This window comes from Polypterus senegalus, chromosome 13 (genome assembly GCF_016835505.1).
Source record: "Polypterus senegalus isolate Bchr_013 chromosome 13, ASM1683550v1, whole genome shotgun sequence".
Classification (NCBI taxonomy): domain Eukaryota; kingdom Metazoa; phylum Chordata; class Cladistia; order Polypteriformes; family Polypteridae; genus Polypterus; species Polypterus senegalus.
In genome coordinates this window covers 1,958,203-1,975,272 of record NC_053166.1, presented here as the reverse complement: position 1 = coordinate 1,975,272, position 17,070 = coordinate 1,958,203, and the positions used below count along the sequence as shown (strand labels likewise).

The window sequence follows — 17,070 nt, the reverse complement described above, 5'->3', positions numbered from 1 at the left end:
AGCACAGATATGGAGAATCCTAAATAAACGTGTTACCTGTAGAAGATGTCAACCGATCACATCACGTCACACCATTGGGGACAGCCAGCTAAGTCTGTACATTTTTATTATTATATACAAAAGAAATATGGTTAAAAAACTAGAGAAACACACCCAAGACCCCCTAACCACCCCCACGCCAATCGTCCGCGCCAGGAGAAGCTGAAGCAGCAGTGAAATGAAGAGACCAAGCACCTGCCCGACACTGGCACAGACAGGACTTAATGCCCACAGGCAGCACCCAGGATTCCAGTGCCATCACAACGCCAGTGTCCCCTGTGCCAGGGCGGGCCTCGGTCTTTTAAAAAGTGACAATTCGAGTATGGCGGGCCCACCAGCGCGCCTTACCCGCCCTAAGTCACTGCATCTGCTGGCAGCTGGGAAGAAAGTTTAAAGCTGTACCGTCATTGACCACCAGAGGGCACAAGAGGCCAGTTCTGAACTTAGAGCACCAGGAAGAGCAAAACGTCAGGGGGCCGCCTGGCTGAGGGTTCAAGTTGGACTCCTGCGCTCATCGGATGGACTGAATTCCTCCTAATGCACTGACCTCTCGCTTCCAGGCTGAATTGGCATTAAATGTCCAACCGGCCGCTAGCCCCCCAGGTAGACGTGAAGGAATGGACACGTCAGCCTCTGCGAGTCCGGCCAGTGGGGGGCAGCGGCTCAGATGAAGGTGGAGTCCATGGCACTGGTCTCAGGGTTACTCCTGGCGCGGGCCTCAAACAGCTGCTTGATGAGGGCCGACTTCTCCTGCTCCAGCTGAGTGATGCGCTCACTTTTATCGGTCACTTCCTGTGGACGAGACAAAATGTCACCGGGGTGGGGGGACAAACTGCAGGGACACCAAGGGGAACACATTAGCTGGGTGGCATCGGCAGGCAGTCGTTTCAAACCCCACACTCGCTACATCTGGCGGGGCTGCCATTCAATTTCTAGTGAACAATGCAGATACCTGTCTGGCAAGGGGGCAAAACTGTCACCTTAGTGTCACCTGCCTGTCTGGCAGTGCGTTTCTCAACCAATGAAGCAAACCCACAAAAACCTGAGACAGGATAAACATGTCTGCTCCACAAAGGGCACATCCATGCCAGGGAATGAGCCAAGGTCCAGACAGGGTGAGGTGTCACTGTGACCCCCGGGGGGGCTTTACATTGCTTTTGTATGGGGAGTATAAAGGACAGAGGGATGGCATTTGGTATGAAAGGTGCTACGTAAACTAGGACACAACATCATTTTTGTGAGAGGCTCGTGATATCTTACAGGCTGGCACCTGACAGTTGGTGGCACCCTGATTCTGCTGCCACTCTTGACAATACAAACCACAGGGTGTTCTGTCAGAGTGAACCCAAAACAAAACACCAGCCTCCTCACAGAAGGTGCAGGTGCCCAGCTGTCCCAAAGGTGGCGCAAATGGCATCCTATCTTTACCTGGCAGCAGGGTAACTTAGTGGAACGCCCAAACTCCCAGGGCTCAGAGGACACAAAAGGCGCTATATGACTGGCTTACCTTGGTGAGAAGACGGTTCTGTTCCTTAAGCATGTGGACGGCCTGCTGGGAGTTTGCCAGGCCAGCGGTGGACTGTGGCGGGTTTGGCACCGCAGACGTCGTGAATGGCTGTGAAGACAGCAGACAGATGGTGGTCAGAGTCACAAGTTGGCACAAACTGGTGCCCAGCCTCTCTGTGGCAGCTGAAGGGGCACACAGGGTTTAGACTACTGGACGTTTGAGGTGCCCGCTGGACAATCCCAACAAAACACCCACTGACCTTGCCCGAAGACGAGAGCAGCTCGTTGATGCACCGGTTGACTTCTTGCAGCCTGGGCAACAGCTGGTTTAGACGGCCCTGGCAGGCCTCCGAGAACAAATCCTGAAACATCGAAACAGGACCAGTGAAGGAAAGAAACATGCCAGTCATTGACCCTAGGTGGCACCTACCCAAACGAGCCACTCTAGAACGCCAGTTTAAACTCCTTCTATCATAAGACTGGCAACCCCTAAGGAATGCCCATTCTCAGGACTGCAGCTGTCAACTAATCCTCTAGTGGCAGATGCCAACTTTCAGCCAACACCCTCTTGCAGGCCAGGGGAAGCTGATACTCACCGTGCCACCGGAATCCTGGCCCACAAGCTTCTGCCGCTCTTGCACCGCTTGGATCTGCTGGTGGTACCAGTCGCGGGCGCACTCCACCACCTCGAGGCCCTGCAGCAGCGAGTCCTTCTCCTGCTCGAGCTCCTTCATCCGCTTCAGCTGCAGCAAACAGACAAGGACGGGTGAGCGGGCACCTCCATGCCACATAGGGGTCAGCATTGCCAGATTACCAGTCACAATTCAGCATATCCGAGGACAAAAGGGGTACAATGCTTGGCATATGTCCTCTCCTCTTAACTTGGCATCTATAAAAGTTGCACAATGGAGCAGGTGGCATACACTGGGCACACAGTGGTGATCCTGAGCAGGTCTTTGTGCCAGGCAGCAGAGCTCCGGAGCGCCGTGGCTCCTGATGAATTCCCAAGTACAATGATGGATAAGCAGCGGGGGGTCACCGAGAGGGCAGCCTTACAGGCTCGCCATTCATTGGCACCGCTGACCAGTCACAAATGAGCGGCCAGTTAATCTGCAGAGGCTCAAGTCGGGGGCAGGGGGGCTTCACTCTGGAACGTTGGAGCACAGCGGCGACTGTCAAAGACAGGGACGCTGGCCACGTCTGACTGCCCTTGTCTCCAACCCAAAGAGTACCAGCTGGGCGCTGCCACATCGCACCAGGCTCAGTCATGAGGGCCGCTAACTGCCAACTTTCAAGTGGCACAATGAAGGGATTCTCTGTGTTGTAGGCCCGTCACACTAGTGGACTCCATGGCTGACAGACAAGCTGTACCAGGAGATGCCAGGGCAAAGCTGGCAGGCCCCTACTGTGCCCCAACCCTCCCCCCATCAAGATCTTACCCACAAAAAGTAGTGCAGGGCCTTCACGCTGTACAGACTGCTGCTCAGAGGGATGAACACGGTGGTGTAGGCTGCAAACACTGCCATCCAGCCAGCCCGCTTCTCCGCTGCTGGCACGCCCCATACCCGGCCTCGACTGGCTACCATGGCGATGGCACCCGATGGAATGCCTGCCTCCCATCTGTCAGCCCCACAGCCCGAGAACGGGAGGAGGAGGAGGGACAGACTCAGGGTGGCCAATCAGTGGAGGGCAGAGGAGTAGCAGCACAGAGGAGAGGCGGAGCCAAACACTGGCAAAGTCTGGAAAAAGGAAGGTGGGCGGGGCTAGTAGGGCTGTGATGCCACAGACCCCCACTTACCAGGCTGTAGTCCACGCCGTTGGTGATGGTGTGTCGCCGCTGCTCATCTCGCCCTCTGCCGTGTCTCCGGGAGCCGCCAAGCCCTGTGGACACCTCGCTTTGGGACCGTGGCATTGGGGCAGACTCAGGGGGACCTGTGTTAGAGGGAAAAAAAAAAATTCAGTGGAAACCAACCCTGAGCCCAAGGAGGGGCTTCTCACGGTCAGAAATCTGCTGTGTCTGGGGTCACAAAATGAGCCTCCACAACTGCTGCAAAGACAACAGTGGGCAGTGGACCCGGGGGCGGACACGGCCAACACCCACGCTGCCTGGACACCTGCCCCCAAGGACACAGAAGGCTCAGGGGGACAGAAAGAACTGGCACTGAAGACACCTAGCCACTTGTCAGACAGAGGAGTGCATTTGGGTCCTGGGCCACATGTCAGAACCCCCAAAAATGCCTTACACCGGAGGGCCGGGGAGACCCTTAGAGTCCACCTGAGGTGGCCAAATGTAACACATGTAGCACAACCCAGGGTGACACTGTGGGGGCGCACATGAGACTGCTGTTGAATTAAAGAAGAGGCTGAGGACATTCAATCTGACCACCAGAGGGAGCTCCACATGTGCACTGCAGCAAGGTGGCCAACAGGGGGCAGCACCGGGAAACGCAGACACCTTCACTTTACACGCTGCTTGATTTACTGAACTCTTTGCTCCATTCACCTCATGTAGTTATTTAGTCCATCATATATATATATATATATATATTTAACAAAGGCGCTATATAGGCGCCTGACCCGGAGGCACATATAAGAAGTACAAAGACTTTATATTTCTTCAGCTGTGGGACACGTCTTCCCCGTGCCACACAGCCCAAACACTGTCCCAAAGCACAAGCACAAATACACAACACTTCTCTTCCTCTACCGCCACTCCTTCTCAAGCTTCGTCTCCTTCCTCCCAACTCTGGCTCCTAGAGTGGGGGTGGCTGGACCCTTTTATAGCCCACCTGGAAGCGTTCCAGGTGATTGACCACCTGGTCCTGATTGCACGTCCGGGTGGGGCTGAAGACTCGTCCAGCTGGGCTGTTGGTAGCAGACTCACCTGTGGTACGAAACAGGCGCTGGCAATACAGCAATGACACCCGAGGCCAGTGAACATGGAGACAAGTGGACTGAACCTTTGTGTTGTGTGTCTGAGTCGCCACACTCAGCATGGAGAACAGAAAGAAGAGCAGAGAATTGTGAGGACTTGAGAACAAAAACTGTGGAAAAATATCAGCAATCTCCAGGCTCCAAGTCCAACTCCAGAGATCTTCGTGTTCCTCGGTCCACCGTGCACAACATAATCAAGAAGTTCACAACACGTGGCGCTGTAGCTGATCTCCCAGGACGTGGACGGAAGAGAAAAACTGATAAAAGACTGCAATGAAGGAGAGTCCGAATGGTGGACAAACAGCCCAGTCAACGTCCAAACGTATCCAAGCTGTTCTGCAGACTCAGGGTGCAACAGCGTCGACATCTGAGCGAAACGAAACGCTAGGGCAGGAGAGCCAGGAGGACCCACTGCTGACACAGAAACATCAAAAAGCCAGACTGGAGTTTGCCAAGATGTACTCGAGGAAGACAAAATCCTTCTTGTGGACTGATGAGCCCAAGGTAGAGCTGTCTGGTGAAGCTCATCATTGTACTGTTGGCAGAAAACGGGATGAGGCCTCCGAAGACGAGAGCAACACGGTGACTACAGTCCAACACGGCCGAGGGTCGCAGATGTCTTGGGGATGTTTTGCTGCCCCTGGCACTGGATGACTTGACCGTGTGCAAAGCATCATGAAATCTGAAGACCACCAAAAGATATTGGGGCGCAATGTCAGAAAGCTGGGTCTGCGTCAGAGGTCATGGGTGTTCCAGCAGGACAGGACCCCAAACTTACCTCGAAAAGCACCCAGAAAGTGCTGGAGAGTTCTGAAGTGGCCAGCAATGAGTCGGGATCGAAATCCGAGTGAACGCTCATGGAGAAGGCGCCCTTCAAATCTGAGAGACCTCGAGCAGCTTGCAGGAGAAGAGTTGAGAGGAGTAACGCGCTTGGTGATGGTTAGAGGAAGCGCTCGATTTCAGTTATTTATTCCCAAGGACGTGCAACCAAATATTAAGTTGAGGGGGCCAATACTTTTGTCCAGGACGGTTTTTGAGTTTTGTGTGACATGATGTCAGATTTGGCTTTTGTGTTGTTCCAATGCACATAAAGGAAATCCAACACGTGGATACCAAAACATTTGGAATTGCAACAATTTTCTGGGAGAAATCCAGGGGTGCCAATAATTTTGGCCATGACTGCATATTTATTTTATTTCATGTTCTAAATATCTATTTAGTTCTAATTCAGTTACTTCACATTTTATACAGTGTGGTGTATGGCCGACCGTTTATCACGGCCAATACCCCCAAGCCACCAGGTGGAGCCCTCCCTGCAGTATGGAGGTCCCCCGGAGACCAGCAGGGCATCATGGACATTGCAGTTTTTATAGGCAGCCCTGCTGGATGCCATGGGTGCCACTAGGGGACGCTGCAGGGGGCACAACAGTTATTTACCCTACGACCCCGGAAGTACATCCGAGTCACATGGACAAGGGGAATGACGTGCTTCCGGGGTGAAGAAAAGGACTTTTTTACCTGACCCGGAAGTGATACAAGATCACATGGACTGGGGATTGGGAATACTTCCGGGTCAGGGAATTTAAAAGGATTGTGGGAGCTCCCAGACGGCGAGCTGAGCTGGGTGGAAGGGTGGCAACGCGTCTGGGAGTCGGAGGATTGGATTATTGTGATTATTGTATGAGTATAGTGGAGGAGAGGGTGCTTTGTGCACTGTGGAGATTTAATAAAGTCGAGTATTGGACTTTTACTTGGTGTCTGGAGTCGTGGACAGGGGTTCAAGGGAGCGATAGTCTTATTTATTGTTTCCATACTCTATATAAGAATTGAAATAGATATATACAGTAAATATAAATATCCGTTTTATTTTATGTATTTATCTCGTATTCTTTATGTTTTATTCCTTTCATTTATTTCATATTCTACACTTTTTTTTTTTTTTAAGGAAGCAACGTGGACTCGTCAATGAACGGCACAAACAGCACGAAGTCCAAGCTGAGCCGGGACGGGAGGCGCCGTCAGTGGAGTCGACTGTGCAGGCAACGAGGAAAGCGCAAATAAAAGAACAACGGACGCCCAGCCCAGCAGTGGCATAAAGTCCAGCCGTGAACAGAACGCGCGCGCCACTCGGAGACCCCGTGATTATTAGAAGAGGGACCCCCATTTAAATTCACGTGCACAGACAGAAAAGGCAGACAGACGGACGCACAGACAAAGGGCAGCCGCTCAGCCTCCTCCACATGCAGTTCCGAAAGGAACCATCATCATTCGGGGGGCAGTTGCCCCCTTTCTTCAGGACTTAACTACTAAACTGTCGGTGCCACACAAAATTCCCACTTATAAAAAACACCTTAAAAGCACAACCAAAAAACAGAGGAACAAACAACAAGATGAAATAATAAATAAAAAGCATGAAAGTGTGCCAAGAATGCTCCTCCAAAACGTGTTCTAGACTCTGTGGAGGGATTCAGGGGCTTGTCCCTCCCACCTGGGAGTTGGCCTGGACCACCATGATGGGATGCCAAGGAGCTGACCAGGCATTGGAGGAGGTCACCCTGGACAAGGGGTTGAAGGCCAGTATTGCATTTTCCATTCCAACAGATGGCGCATCACACACATTAACACTGGTTTAATGAATGCCATACCAAATGGCAGATAACAGAGACATGAGCATTGCACTTTCCATTCCAACAGATGGCACATCACAAACAGTTGTAGTTAAATGCCTTGTATTTGTCATTCCAACAGATGGCGCATCCCAATCATTAAAACACTAATTTTACAAATCCCATACCAAATGGCACAGAATAGAGACGCCTGCATTGCACGGTGCCCAGCACATGTTAGCCCCGAGGTCTACGTTGATCACTTTGTCTTAGATGGGTGGCACAGCCAGTTTATTTCATATACTAACACAGTGAAACCCCCTTTTATTCTAAGGGGCTTCACGCTAAAATGGCAAGTCGTGCACTTAGGAGGCTCACCTGAGCGGCTCTCTTTTTTTGTGCTTCTTGTTGCAGGTCTTTGTTCATTGGACATTCCAGCCCTGTTGTGGACACTGGATGACATTACAGCTGGCCAAGGGCACAGACACCGGACATCTTATTGTTTTTTATTGATATGTGAAAGGCACTACACAGTAGAGACAGATGTGAAAGGCACCATATTAAAGATTTAAAGGTCCCGCCTGTTCTGTGCACACGGGCAGTGTGGCGTAGTGGTTAAGGATTTGGACTTCACACCTTCAGCCTGTGGGTTCACATCCTGCTACTGACCCTCAGCAGGTCACGTCACCCACCCGTTCTTCAAGTACTAAAACAAAAGAAACGGAACCAGCTGTGTGCCAAATGATTCAAGTCACCTTGTCAACTAAAACATAATGAGTTGTAGTAACAACAACAGAAGTGCAGTGAAATTGTGACTTGCAGTTGACGATCCATAGGCCACATGTCACCTTCTCTGGAGCTCAGGGCTGGCCATTGGTCAGCGCAGGCCAATTAGATGGGTGGTCCTCGGGTCCAGTCCTGTGGTTTTCATTTAATTTAACTTTACTGTTTAGTGTGCCTGCCCCTTTGTCACCCTGCTCGACTTTTTGTTGTCATTTTCCATTTTTGAGTCACTTTTTTTTCTTAATTGTGCCCAAAGGCCACTGGCACCGCATACTAATGGGGATCAGTCACTTCAGGCCCACACTGGCCTGTCTGCTCACTTGTGACATGCGTCTGAGGAGAGTACATGTGGTGTCACATCTGAGCACCGACTGTCACCTGCACCGGGGTCTATGTTTGGGTACAATGACAAGACAAACCCAACAGGACACGGGACATTAAAAAGGAGGCGCAAGCATTAGAGCTGTAGCAACAAATATTTAAGACCTTCTTAGAAGTCTGACGCACAGATTGGAGAATTGGCAGCACGGGGGTCCCCCAGGACCACCTGACTACAGCACAGCTGCAAGCACAGCTGGCGCCTTCACGCTGTGGATATCCAGCTAAATAACAGAACAATAAGGAGGCCTTATGATGTTTAGGTGGAGATGAACGAATGAGAAAGAAAACAGAGAGAGAAACATCAGCAGCAAACGTCAGGGGTCCTGAACTTCCAACGGCTCACGAAACACTGGGGGTCCTCAGGAGGACCAAACTTCAGAAAGCCGCCAGAGCCGAATGATGCTCATCTGGACGGCAGCTCTTTGTCAAAAACAGGAAGACGAAGGTCCGTCGAGGGGCAACAATGCCATAGCTGTACGGCAGGCCTGCGCCTTTCATTTTCTTTCCTACACGCGGCGCTCGACTGCAGCAGACATAAGAGGAGGAAAGAAATGACAGGCGGCAGCCACAGGACTTCATGGAGGGAGACGCTCAGTGAGGGAACATTCCAGAAAAAGACCATCGCTTAAAATGACGGACCTCATCCAGAAATACAGTGATGCGCTAATATACAGGATGAAGGAGGAGAATACGAGTTTATGGAGCCCACCTCGCACACTGAGTGAAGGTTCATGCAGGGGGGCACCAGTAGGCCGTTTGTCTTATGTGAATAATGGACAAGCACCACGCGAGCGCCACTTTATGGCTTTTGTTCGCCTCGCTTTTCTAACGTGTGGCGAGTTTCCATTCCTGTGTGCTGAGCCTGGGGAGGGCGGGGCCTCCCAAGGCTCAGCTGTAGCCACGCCCCCAATGGCCACCTCGACATTCTTCTGTTTGCTGCAGACTTGAACGCTGCTACTGTACGTGCGTTTCTGGATCTTTCTGTGCTTCGGTTCATTTTAACTTTGCCCTTCTTCACTTTGGGTTTCTCTCCCGCTGCTTTTGTTTGTGTTTCTGCAGTTTGCTCCATGGAGACTTCAGTGTGGGGCCAGGGGTTTACTGGGGTCCTCTCTCTCAAAGTTGGGAGGTTTTTGAAATCTTCAACCCTCAGCCCTCATTGCTGGCCTGTTCGGTGGCTTCGGGGGTCAAGCTTCATGTTTGGTCAGGTCTCATCTTTAGAGAGTCTCAATGGGTGGCAGGGGGCAATGCTGCAGATATTCGGGGGTTCATTTTATTTAATAACAGGACAAGTCCACCGACGAGGAAGAGGAGGCTGCAGAGGTCCTAATGGCCGGCTTTATAAACCAGTGGTTCAGGCTCGAGTCTAACCAAGCCAGTCAGAGGTGGGCCACAGGGCAGCTGCAGCCTAGCATCGGGTGGTCCACTGTGGGGTTTAACACACATACACACACATGCGGGCGCAGGGGGGCCAAATCAGAGTCACCAGTCCTAACCTGCAGGTCTTTGAACTGAGGGAGGAAGCCCAACGTGGACACCACTTGAGCATCACCTTTATTCACGCGTCCCAAAGTGACAGACCACTGAGGAGGCTGATTACATAACCCCTGTCCTCGCACCCTAGCACTGGCGCCCAGTTAAGTTCAGAGCAGATTTCAAAATCTAAAGCCTTAAATGGCGGAGGTCCGGCTCACTTATCATGACTTACAGACCTGAGCGCACATTAAGATCTCAAGATGCCAGTCTGCTTAGGATTCCAAGGATTAATAAAACAGCAGTGGGAGGTCGAGCTTTTAGTTACAGGACCCCCTAAACTGTGGAGTGGTCTGCCTGCCACTATAAGTGATGCCCCGTCGGTCTCAGATTTAAATCCCAAGACTTCATTTTAGCACACCCTGACTAGAGCTGCTGATTAACTGTGCAGACTGTCATTGTCACTCAAACATAAGTGACACGATAATTGAGAATTTGTTATTAACCCTCACCTGTTCGGTTTCTCTTCTCGGTACTCAAATGTGCCACTTGGTGCCCACTGCCCACCTGCCTGCCTAAGGCAAAGTCATCGCAGGAATCGTCGACTAGAGGGGTCCTGTCATCAGATTGGTTGAATCAGCTGTGGAATGACCAGTAGGGGGGAGACAGCTTGATGGCTGAGGTCTCCAGGACTCTCTGAAAAAATCCAAACCCTATTATGGGATGTCATCTCCTGTTGAACTCTGCTCTGTACTCATCATATTTCTATTGTATTGAGGATGACTTGTGTCCTCTTCTGCGTATTGTGTTGTATTGACACCCACCGCACGCCCAGCCCACCTGGAGAGGGGTCTCCCTTTGAACTGCCGTTCCGGAGGTTTCTTCCATTTTCTTGTCTTCTTAGAGAGTCGAGGCTGGGGGGCTGTTAAAGCCCATTGGGGACCACCTTATGTGATTTTGGGCTCTTCAACAAATAAATTGTATTGATTAATGGGGGGCACGTCACCGTGGTCAGCCACGAGAATATAAAACAAAGATGAAGTGACACCGGCAGGACACAAAACTACTGCTCTACCTGCAGAGTTAGGAACCTCAAGATGAAGGAGACTTGAAAAGACGCCACATGACATTAAACTAAAAGAAAGTGAGGGTCACCTCAGCTTCACACATGTCACTAATGGAGACTTGTACTGGGATGGCCACCACATCTGTGACTCACACGCCGTTCCTCAAGTGACGAGAAGATTCACGAGACGTCCAACTTTTAGAGCTGTGCCGGAGATCACAGCTCATGGTGGTCCATCACTGCAGAGCAGCTCAGCACCATTGACACTAAGACGAAGGTTCAGAACGACCACATAATGATGAAGACGAGGCTCATGGTGACCCATCACCGTTGACATTGAGGCTCACAGCAGCTCAGCACCATTGACACTACAACGACATCATCTCCATTGATTTATATACAAAGTACAACTTGGGGGGCTTCACAACTTAGACTAAGATGGAGGCTCAGGGCGGCCCGACGATGAGGACGAGGCTCACAACAGCCATCGAGACAGAGGCTCAGAGCGCCAGTCACCATAACAGATGAAGATCACAGGAGCCCACCACCACTGAGACGAAGATGGAGGTTCAGAATGTCCTAACAACACTGAGGACGACACTCAGGGCAGCCTGGCGCCATTGAGGTCAGAGTTCAGGGCCAATGCTGTGACTGAGACTCAGAGTGGTCTCAGACGAGGAGGAGCTCATCACCATCGAGACTGAGGCCGAGGTCCAGAGTGGCCTATCAGGACTGAAAACGAGCCTCGCAGTTTTCTGTCACCTCTGAGGTCACAACTCAGAAAAGCCCAATGATACTGAGAATAAGACCATGGCAGCCACCACCGTTGACATCGAGACTCAGAGTGGCCTGTCAGCATTGAAGAGAGGTCCCTCGGTGTCCTGTCCCTGTTAATGTTGAGGTTCTGTCCCTCAGAGCAGCTGTCATGGAGGCCAAAGCTCACAAGAGTCCATCACCTGGGGGACTGAGGCTCATGGTGGCCTGTCGACATTAAGGCTGGGCTCCAGAGCACCTGTCACCATAGTGGCCAAGACTCATAGAAGACCATCAGCCATTGAGGTCGAGACTCAGAGCAGCTTGGCACCACTGAGACTAAGGCTGAGGTCCAGAGTGGCCTGTCACTACTGTAAACAAGCCACTTGGTGGTCTCTCGTCATTAAGGTCAAGGCTCAGAGCGGCTGTCACCATAGTGGCCGACACTCAGAGACCATCACCTGGGGGTCCGAGGCTCATGGTGGCCTGTCGACATTAAGGTCAGACTGGCCTAACAATAGTGAGATCGAGACCCATGGCAGCCATCACCTTTAAGATTTGAGGCTCACGGTAGCCTGCTCAACAAACCTGAGGACAAGTCTCATGGTGGCCTATCACCTTTGAGGCAGAGACTCAGGGCAGCCTGCCAATACCGAGACTGAGGTTTGCGGTGGTCCGTCAACATTAAGGTTAACACTTGGAGCATCTGTCTCCATAGTGGCCATAAGAGTCCATCACCTTTGAGACTGAGGCTCGTGGTGGTCTGTCAACATTAACATCAAGACGTAGAGGGGCTCATCACCATCGAGACTAAGGTTGAGGTCCAGAGTGGCCTGTCAATACTGAAAACAAGCCACTTGGTGGTCTCTCGTCATTAAGGTCAAGGCTCAAAGCGGCTGTCACCATAGTGGCCGACACTCAGAGTCCATCACCTGGGGGGACCGAGGCTCATGGTGGCCTGTCGACATTAAGGTCTCTGACCTAACGATATTGAGAACAAGGAACATGGCACCATCACCTGTGAGAGTGGAGGCTCAATACTGAGAATGAGGTTTGCGGTGGTCCGTCATCATTAAGCTTAAGGCTCTCCAAAGTGGCCATTTTGAGGTGGGTGGCCCGGCGCTGCCTGACAATACAGACGGTGAGGCTCATGGCGGCCCATCACCATTGAGATCGAGGGGACCACCACTCCACCTCCAGACAGTCAAAGAGCGGCTAATCAACACCACTAGGATGACAAAGACTGAGGGGGCTCTGGAAACTCGTCCCCTCATTATATATAGCGCCTTTCAAAGCAGTTGAAGCTAATTGAAAGGTGCTTCACAAAGACAATTTGTACAAAAAAGAAAGACCCCCCTAAACATCGGAGAGCAGCGAAGACCTCAGGACTGCCACATGTGAAGAGCGGGCAGTGCCACCCAGCTTTCTGACTTCAGTTCCCTTTCTTGTTTGCATTCATTTTCACCGGAGAGCCACGCATTGAAAAAATGTGGGCTGAGAAAACCGCGGACCTCGACAAGGGGGCTCAATAAAAACAGAGAACAACTCAGACACAAAACGAGGGACGCCACTCCGGGCCAACAGCAGCCTGACCGCGGCCATTTGCATGCCCGCTCGTCGACAGGCTTCATCGCCTTCACCCAGGTAGACGGGTCAAATGAGCGTCTCGTGAGCGCCCAGCGTGAACACATCCTGCCAGGACGTGACAAGAAAGTGACAGAAAGTTGATAAACATCAGCAACCCAAACGGTGGCAGGACGACAAGCACAGCCCCCCCAGCTTCTCTTAACGCGGTCGACTTGCCCGGAGCGCCATCCAGCTCATCAGAGGATTTCCCAAGCCTGCCACTCAACGCGCTCATTAATAAGGCTGTGGCTCGTCACCCGGTAATTGGGGACGCCGAATGACAAGAGATTAGAGGACGGTCACCAGGCGCACGTGTGCCATGCCTGCTCCGTAACCTTGAGCCTGCCAGGCAACAGGCGACTTCTTTAACCTGGTAAACCCGACGGGAACTGCTGAAATCTCATCCAGATTGTGGGATTAACGGGGAGAAATGCCAACACTGGAATGTGTAATCGCATCTTGAGTGGCATATTAGCAAGCGAGACCCGAGTGCGACTCAAAGGATTAGCGTGTGACCTGGCAGGGTAGGCAGACGCCCCAAAGAAACCAAAACGCAACGTGGCCGTGACAATCCGAAGAGTGGTGGCAGCGGGCCACTTCAAGATGGGGTACCAGCATAGAGGTGCCACCCTTCTAAAGCATACCAGGGGAGGCACATAACAGCATTGAGCTCAAGAGAATAACAATCCACACAAAAAAAGTACATAACTGGAAGGACAAGCGGGTCCCAAACCAAACGGGCACCATGCTGCTGAAAGGGAAGGAGGCGGGCGACTCAAGAGAAAAACTTCACCATCGCATCAGCAAAAGGGACAGGAGTCATAAAAGCTGTCACTGACATTACAGCGTGTGCCCAATCCTCTGCCCCGACCAGTGCAAACAGCTGCCATCCACTGTAGAAAGGCGCTGCATGAAACTGATCTACTTGACAACTCATGTGGCTTCTCACCTCTTGTCACCGCGCACACATTAGCATTGGGAAGCCACCAAACGGGTAGAGTGACACCCCAACACTGCCCGTCTCTTCATGATACAAGGCGCTATAAAAGGTAAAGCCGGTGCTTTGATTGCGAACTCGCCATCCAAAGGGCCATCTGCGCCGCGGGGTGGGGACGCTGCCACTCTCACTAACGCTAATGCCCCTTAACACCTAAGCAGTTTAGCGACTTTATGTAGAGCCCGACTCGGGGTTAAAATTCACTCACCTGACTCTAAAGCCAGCGACTCGATGGACCGAACGCGACCCCCCGTGACGCGGCCCGCCTTCTCGTAGCCGCTGCTGCAGCGCAGCCCCGTCTTCCTAGAATCGGCGGGCTCCTCCGTCTCGCTCGGGTGCTTTGTCCGGGCGAGACCCGGGGCTCGACTTCTGTTGGCCGTGCACGCCGCTCCGCTGCGCCCATTCTCGGGGTGCATGAGCGAAGAGCGCAGGCCGGCGACGAATCTCTCGAACGACAGGCAGCCGTGTGCCGGGGCGACCCTCCGTAGGCACTCGAGAACCCCCCGGGGCAGCTCGCGGGTGTCGGTGCCCTGCCATCGGCTCTCGATCTCGGAGATGTGCACGTAGCCCTTCCGCCGGTCATCCAGAATATCGAAGAGTGTCCGTAGGCTCTGCAGGAAGGCTTTGGGCAGCCCGTCCGTGGAAAACTCGGCCTCTCTGGGCTGCATAGAGAGGGCGCAGCGTCGGTCCGGAACTAGCAGAGCCATCAGCCGCCTCGAAGTGTACCGTCCGCCGACTGAGCTGCTGCGGGGCGGAGAAGGGACCGCCTCCGTCGTGACGCCCTCGACCCGGATTGGACAGGGCGGCCCCGAGCTGCGCGCTGATTGGCCTCTGGTCAGGATCGGTCCGATTTGATTTTTGCTGTCCCGTCCACGCGCTCAGCCGAGTGATTATCGATGAAAAGCTAACGAATGAAACGATCGGCGCCACAGGGCAGAGTGGCATCGCCTCATCTGGGGCAAGGCAGCCTCGAGGATTGTGTTTCCATCGACTGGCAGAGTTACGGGACATCAGGGAGGCAGAGGCTCGGGTGCTCACTTCATTGTTTCTAAGGGGTGGGCGTCAGTTATGGGCTCGTCGCTATGCCGAGGTGTGTCTGCCAGTATGTCACGTAGAGAGCTTCAGTGTCACGGCGTGGTACACTTGACTTGACGTGACAGGCAGAGACACGCAGAGCTTCGTGGGGGCTCTGATGCTTTCTTTGAAACGTGGGGAACTCTGAGGGTCCACTTAGTTATGTATTGGTCGTCCTCTTTTTCCCGGACGTGGTCTCTTTTTTGGGACCTAAAAATGAGTCTGGCAGGGATTTCTAAATTGCCTAAAATTGTGACGTGCATTCCTGCGTGTATTTGCATTGGTTTCACTCTTCTCTGTGGGCCTCACCTTCTCACCGGGCAGACTGGCACATTTAATGTCCTCCACCGAGTGGTCAACTGCGTCCATCCGTTTGTGAACCCGCTCAGCCATATTTTACAGGCTCTAGCAGGGCGACTAGCAGATGTTTTCAGGCTGCACATCTGCATTACGTACTGCTGTGGGGGCTAGAAAAGCAGATGAGTTGGCATGGGTGGCACTTTGGCTGGGTGGACAGCTATGAGCACGGGGCAGATGTGCGTTACAATTAAACACCAAATCCTAAGTAGTGAAGGTGCCCAAAGTGCCCAGACAAGTCAAGGAATGAACATCCATGTTTGTGACCCTGGCACAATGCTGGCACACGTGTGTCTCGGTTCATCGGAGCATTTGCAGCGCACAAACACACCTAAGTGGAATCAAAACCTGGATGGAGCAGAACTCTTAAAATGAAAGGGCAGAAAAACCGAAAAGTCCTGCCTATTGGCGCTAAAGCTCAGTTTAACAGCATGAGCTCCTACTCAGTCACTTGCTTTGTCATTCCAACAGGTGGCGCATCGCAAACATTTACTACACGGGTTTGTGATGCGCCATCTGTTGGAGTGACAGATGCAATGCATTTTGCTAGTACAAGCTTGAAGGTAGATGGCAGGATTGGCACAGCAGCCACTAAAATAAATCCACACTGTTCAATTCCGTTCAAACTAGCGTGGTGCTGAGATGTCACCCGTTGTATGGCAGAGTGCGGGTCCTAATTTGGGATCTTGAGGTGGTTTGTGATGTGGTGGGTGCAGCAATGCGTCATATCAGTGCAGCCTCCCAAACTCTCTCTATGTGTTACAACATGCATTCCAACAGGTGGTGCACTGCAATCGATAAGATGGAGGTCTATGCTGATTATTTAGATTTCACCCCCCATCTCAGGCGGCTTACACAGAACGTTAGCAGCAACTTAGCAGAGCCCATTCACTCTGAAAAGCACAAGGGCGCCGTCACGGGGGCCGAGCTCCTTCGCTGTGTCGTGAGACCCCGATTGCAGCTGATGGAGTTTTTGTGTTTTGGACCCATCAGCTTATCTTAGGGGTATGTGATGATGGGGGGGCAGGGGGGGAGTGATGGGGGGTTCAGCTTTATTTATTGGGACCATCGGTGAGGACTTCTCCTAAGTTATGATGAATGCGACTGCCTTCGTCTTATCGTCACATGTTAATGATCTTCTTGTGTTTAAAATAAATAAGCACATTTAATATTCGCTTTTATTTCTGCTTTTTCATAGAATTTTTGCCAAAACCGCAAACATGGAAAGATTGTGAAAGCTTAGTAAGAAGTTGAAACTGAAGGAAGTTATTTTATTTCCGGGTCACGTGCCAAACGTCGAGTGTTTACTTAATGGCCCCGCCCTCCTGTGTATGAAAATCAAAGTCTGGCCCCCCCTAATTATTGTGCCATCTGCCCCAGTGACCTCGAAAGTCCCCAGAAGTCTCAATGGCATTGCCAACAGCTGACTTGAATGAAGTACCGAGGACACCCAGTGGACACCACCGGGTGGTGCAGTT

General features: G+C 52.0%; 1 protein-coding gene across 1 annotated transcript; it reads right to left on the bottom strand.

The window, feature by feature from the left end:
* Positions 1 to 14,962, bottom strand: sapcd2 (suppressor APC domain containing 2). The gene is made up of 6 exons (XM_039775444.1): positions 14,370 to 14,962; positions 3,344 to 3,477; positions 2,142 to 2,288; positions 1,806 to 1,907; positions 1,547 to 1,654; positions 1 to 831 (listed from the first exon to the last, which is right to left on the bottom strand). Exons 1-6 carry the CDS (start codon positions 14,866 to 14,868, stop codon positions 703 to 705), a joined length of 1,119 nt encoding a protein of 372 aa, XP_039631378.1. The 5' UTR covers positions 14,869 to 14,962; the 3' UTR covers positions 1 to 702.
* Between the last annotated feature and the right edge of the window lie 2,108 nt (positions 14,963 to 17,070).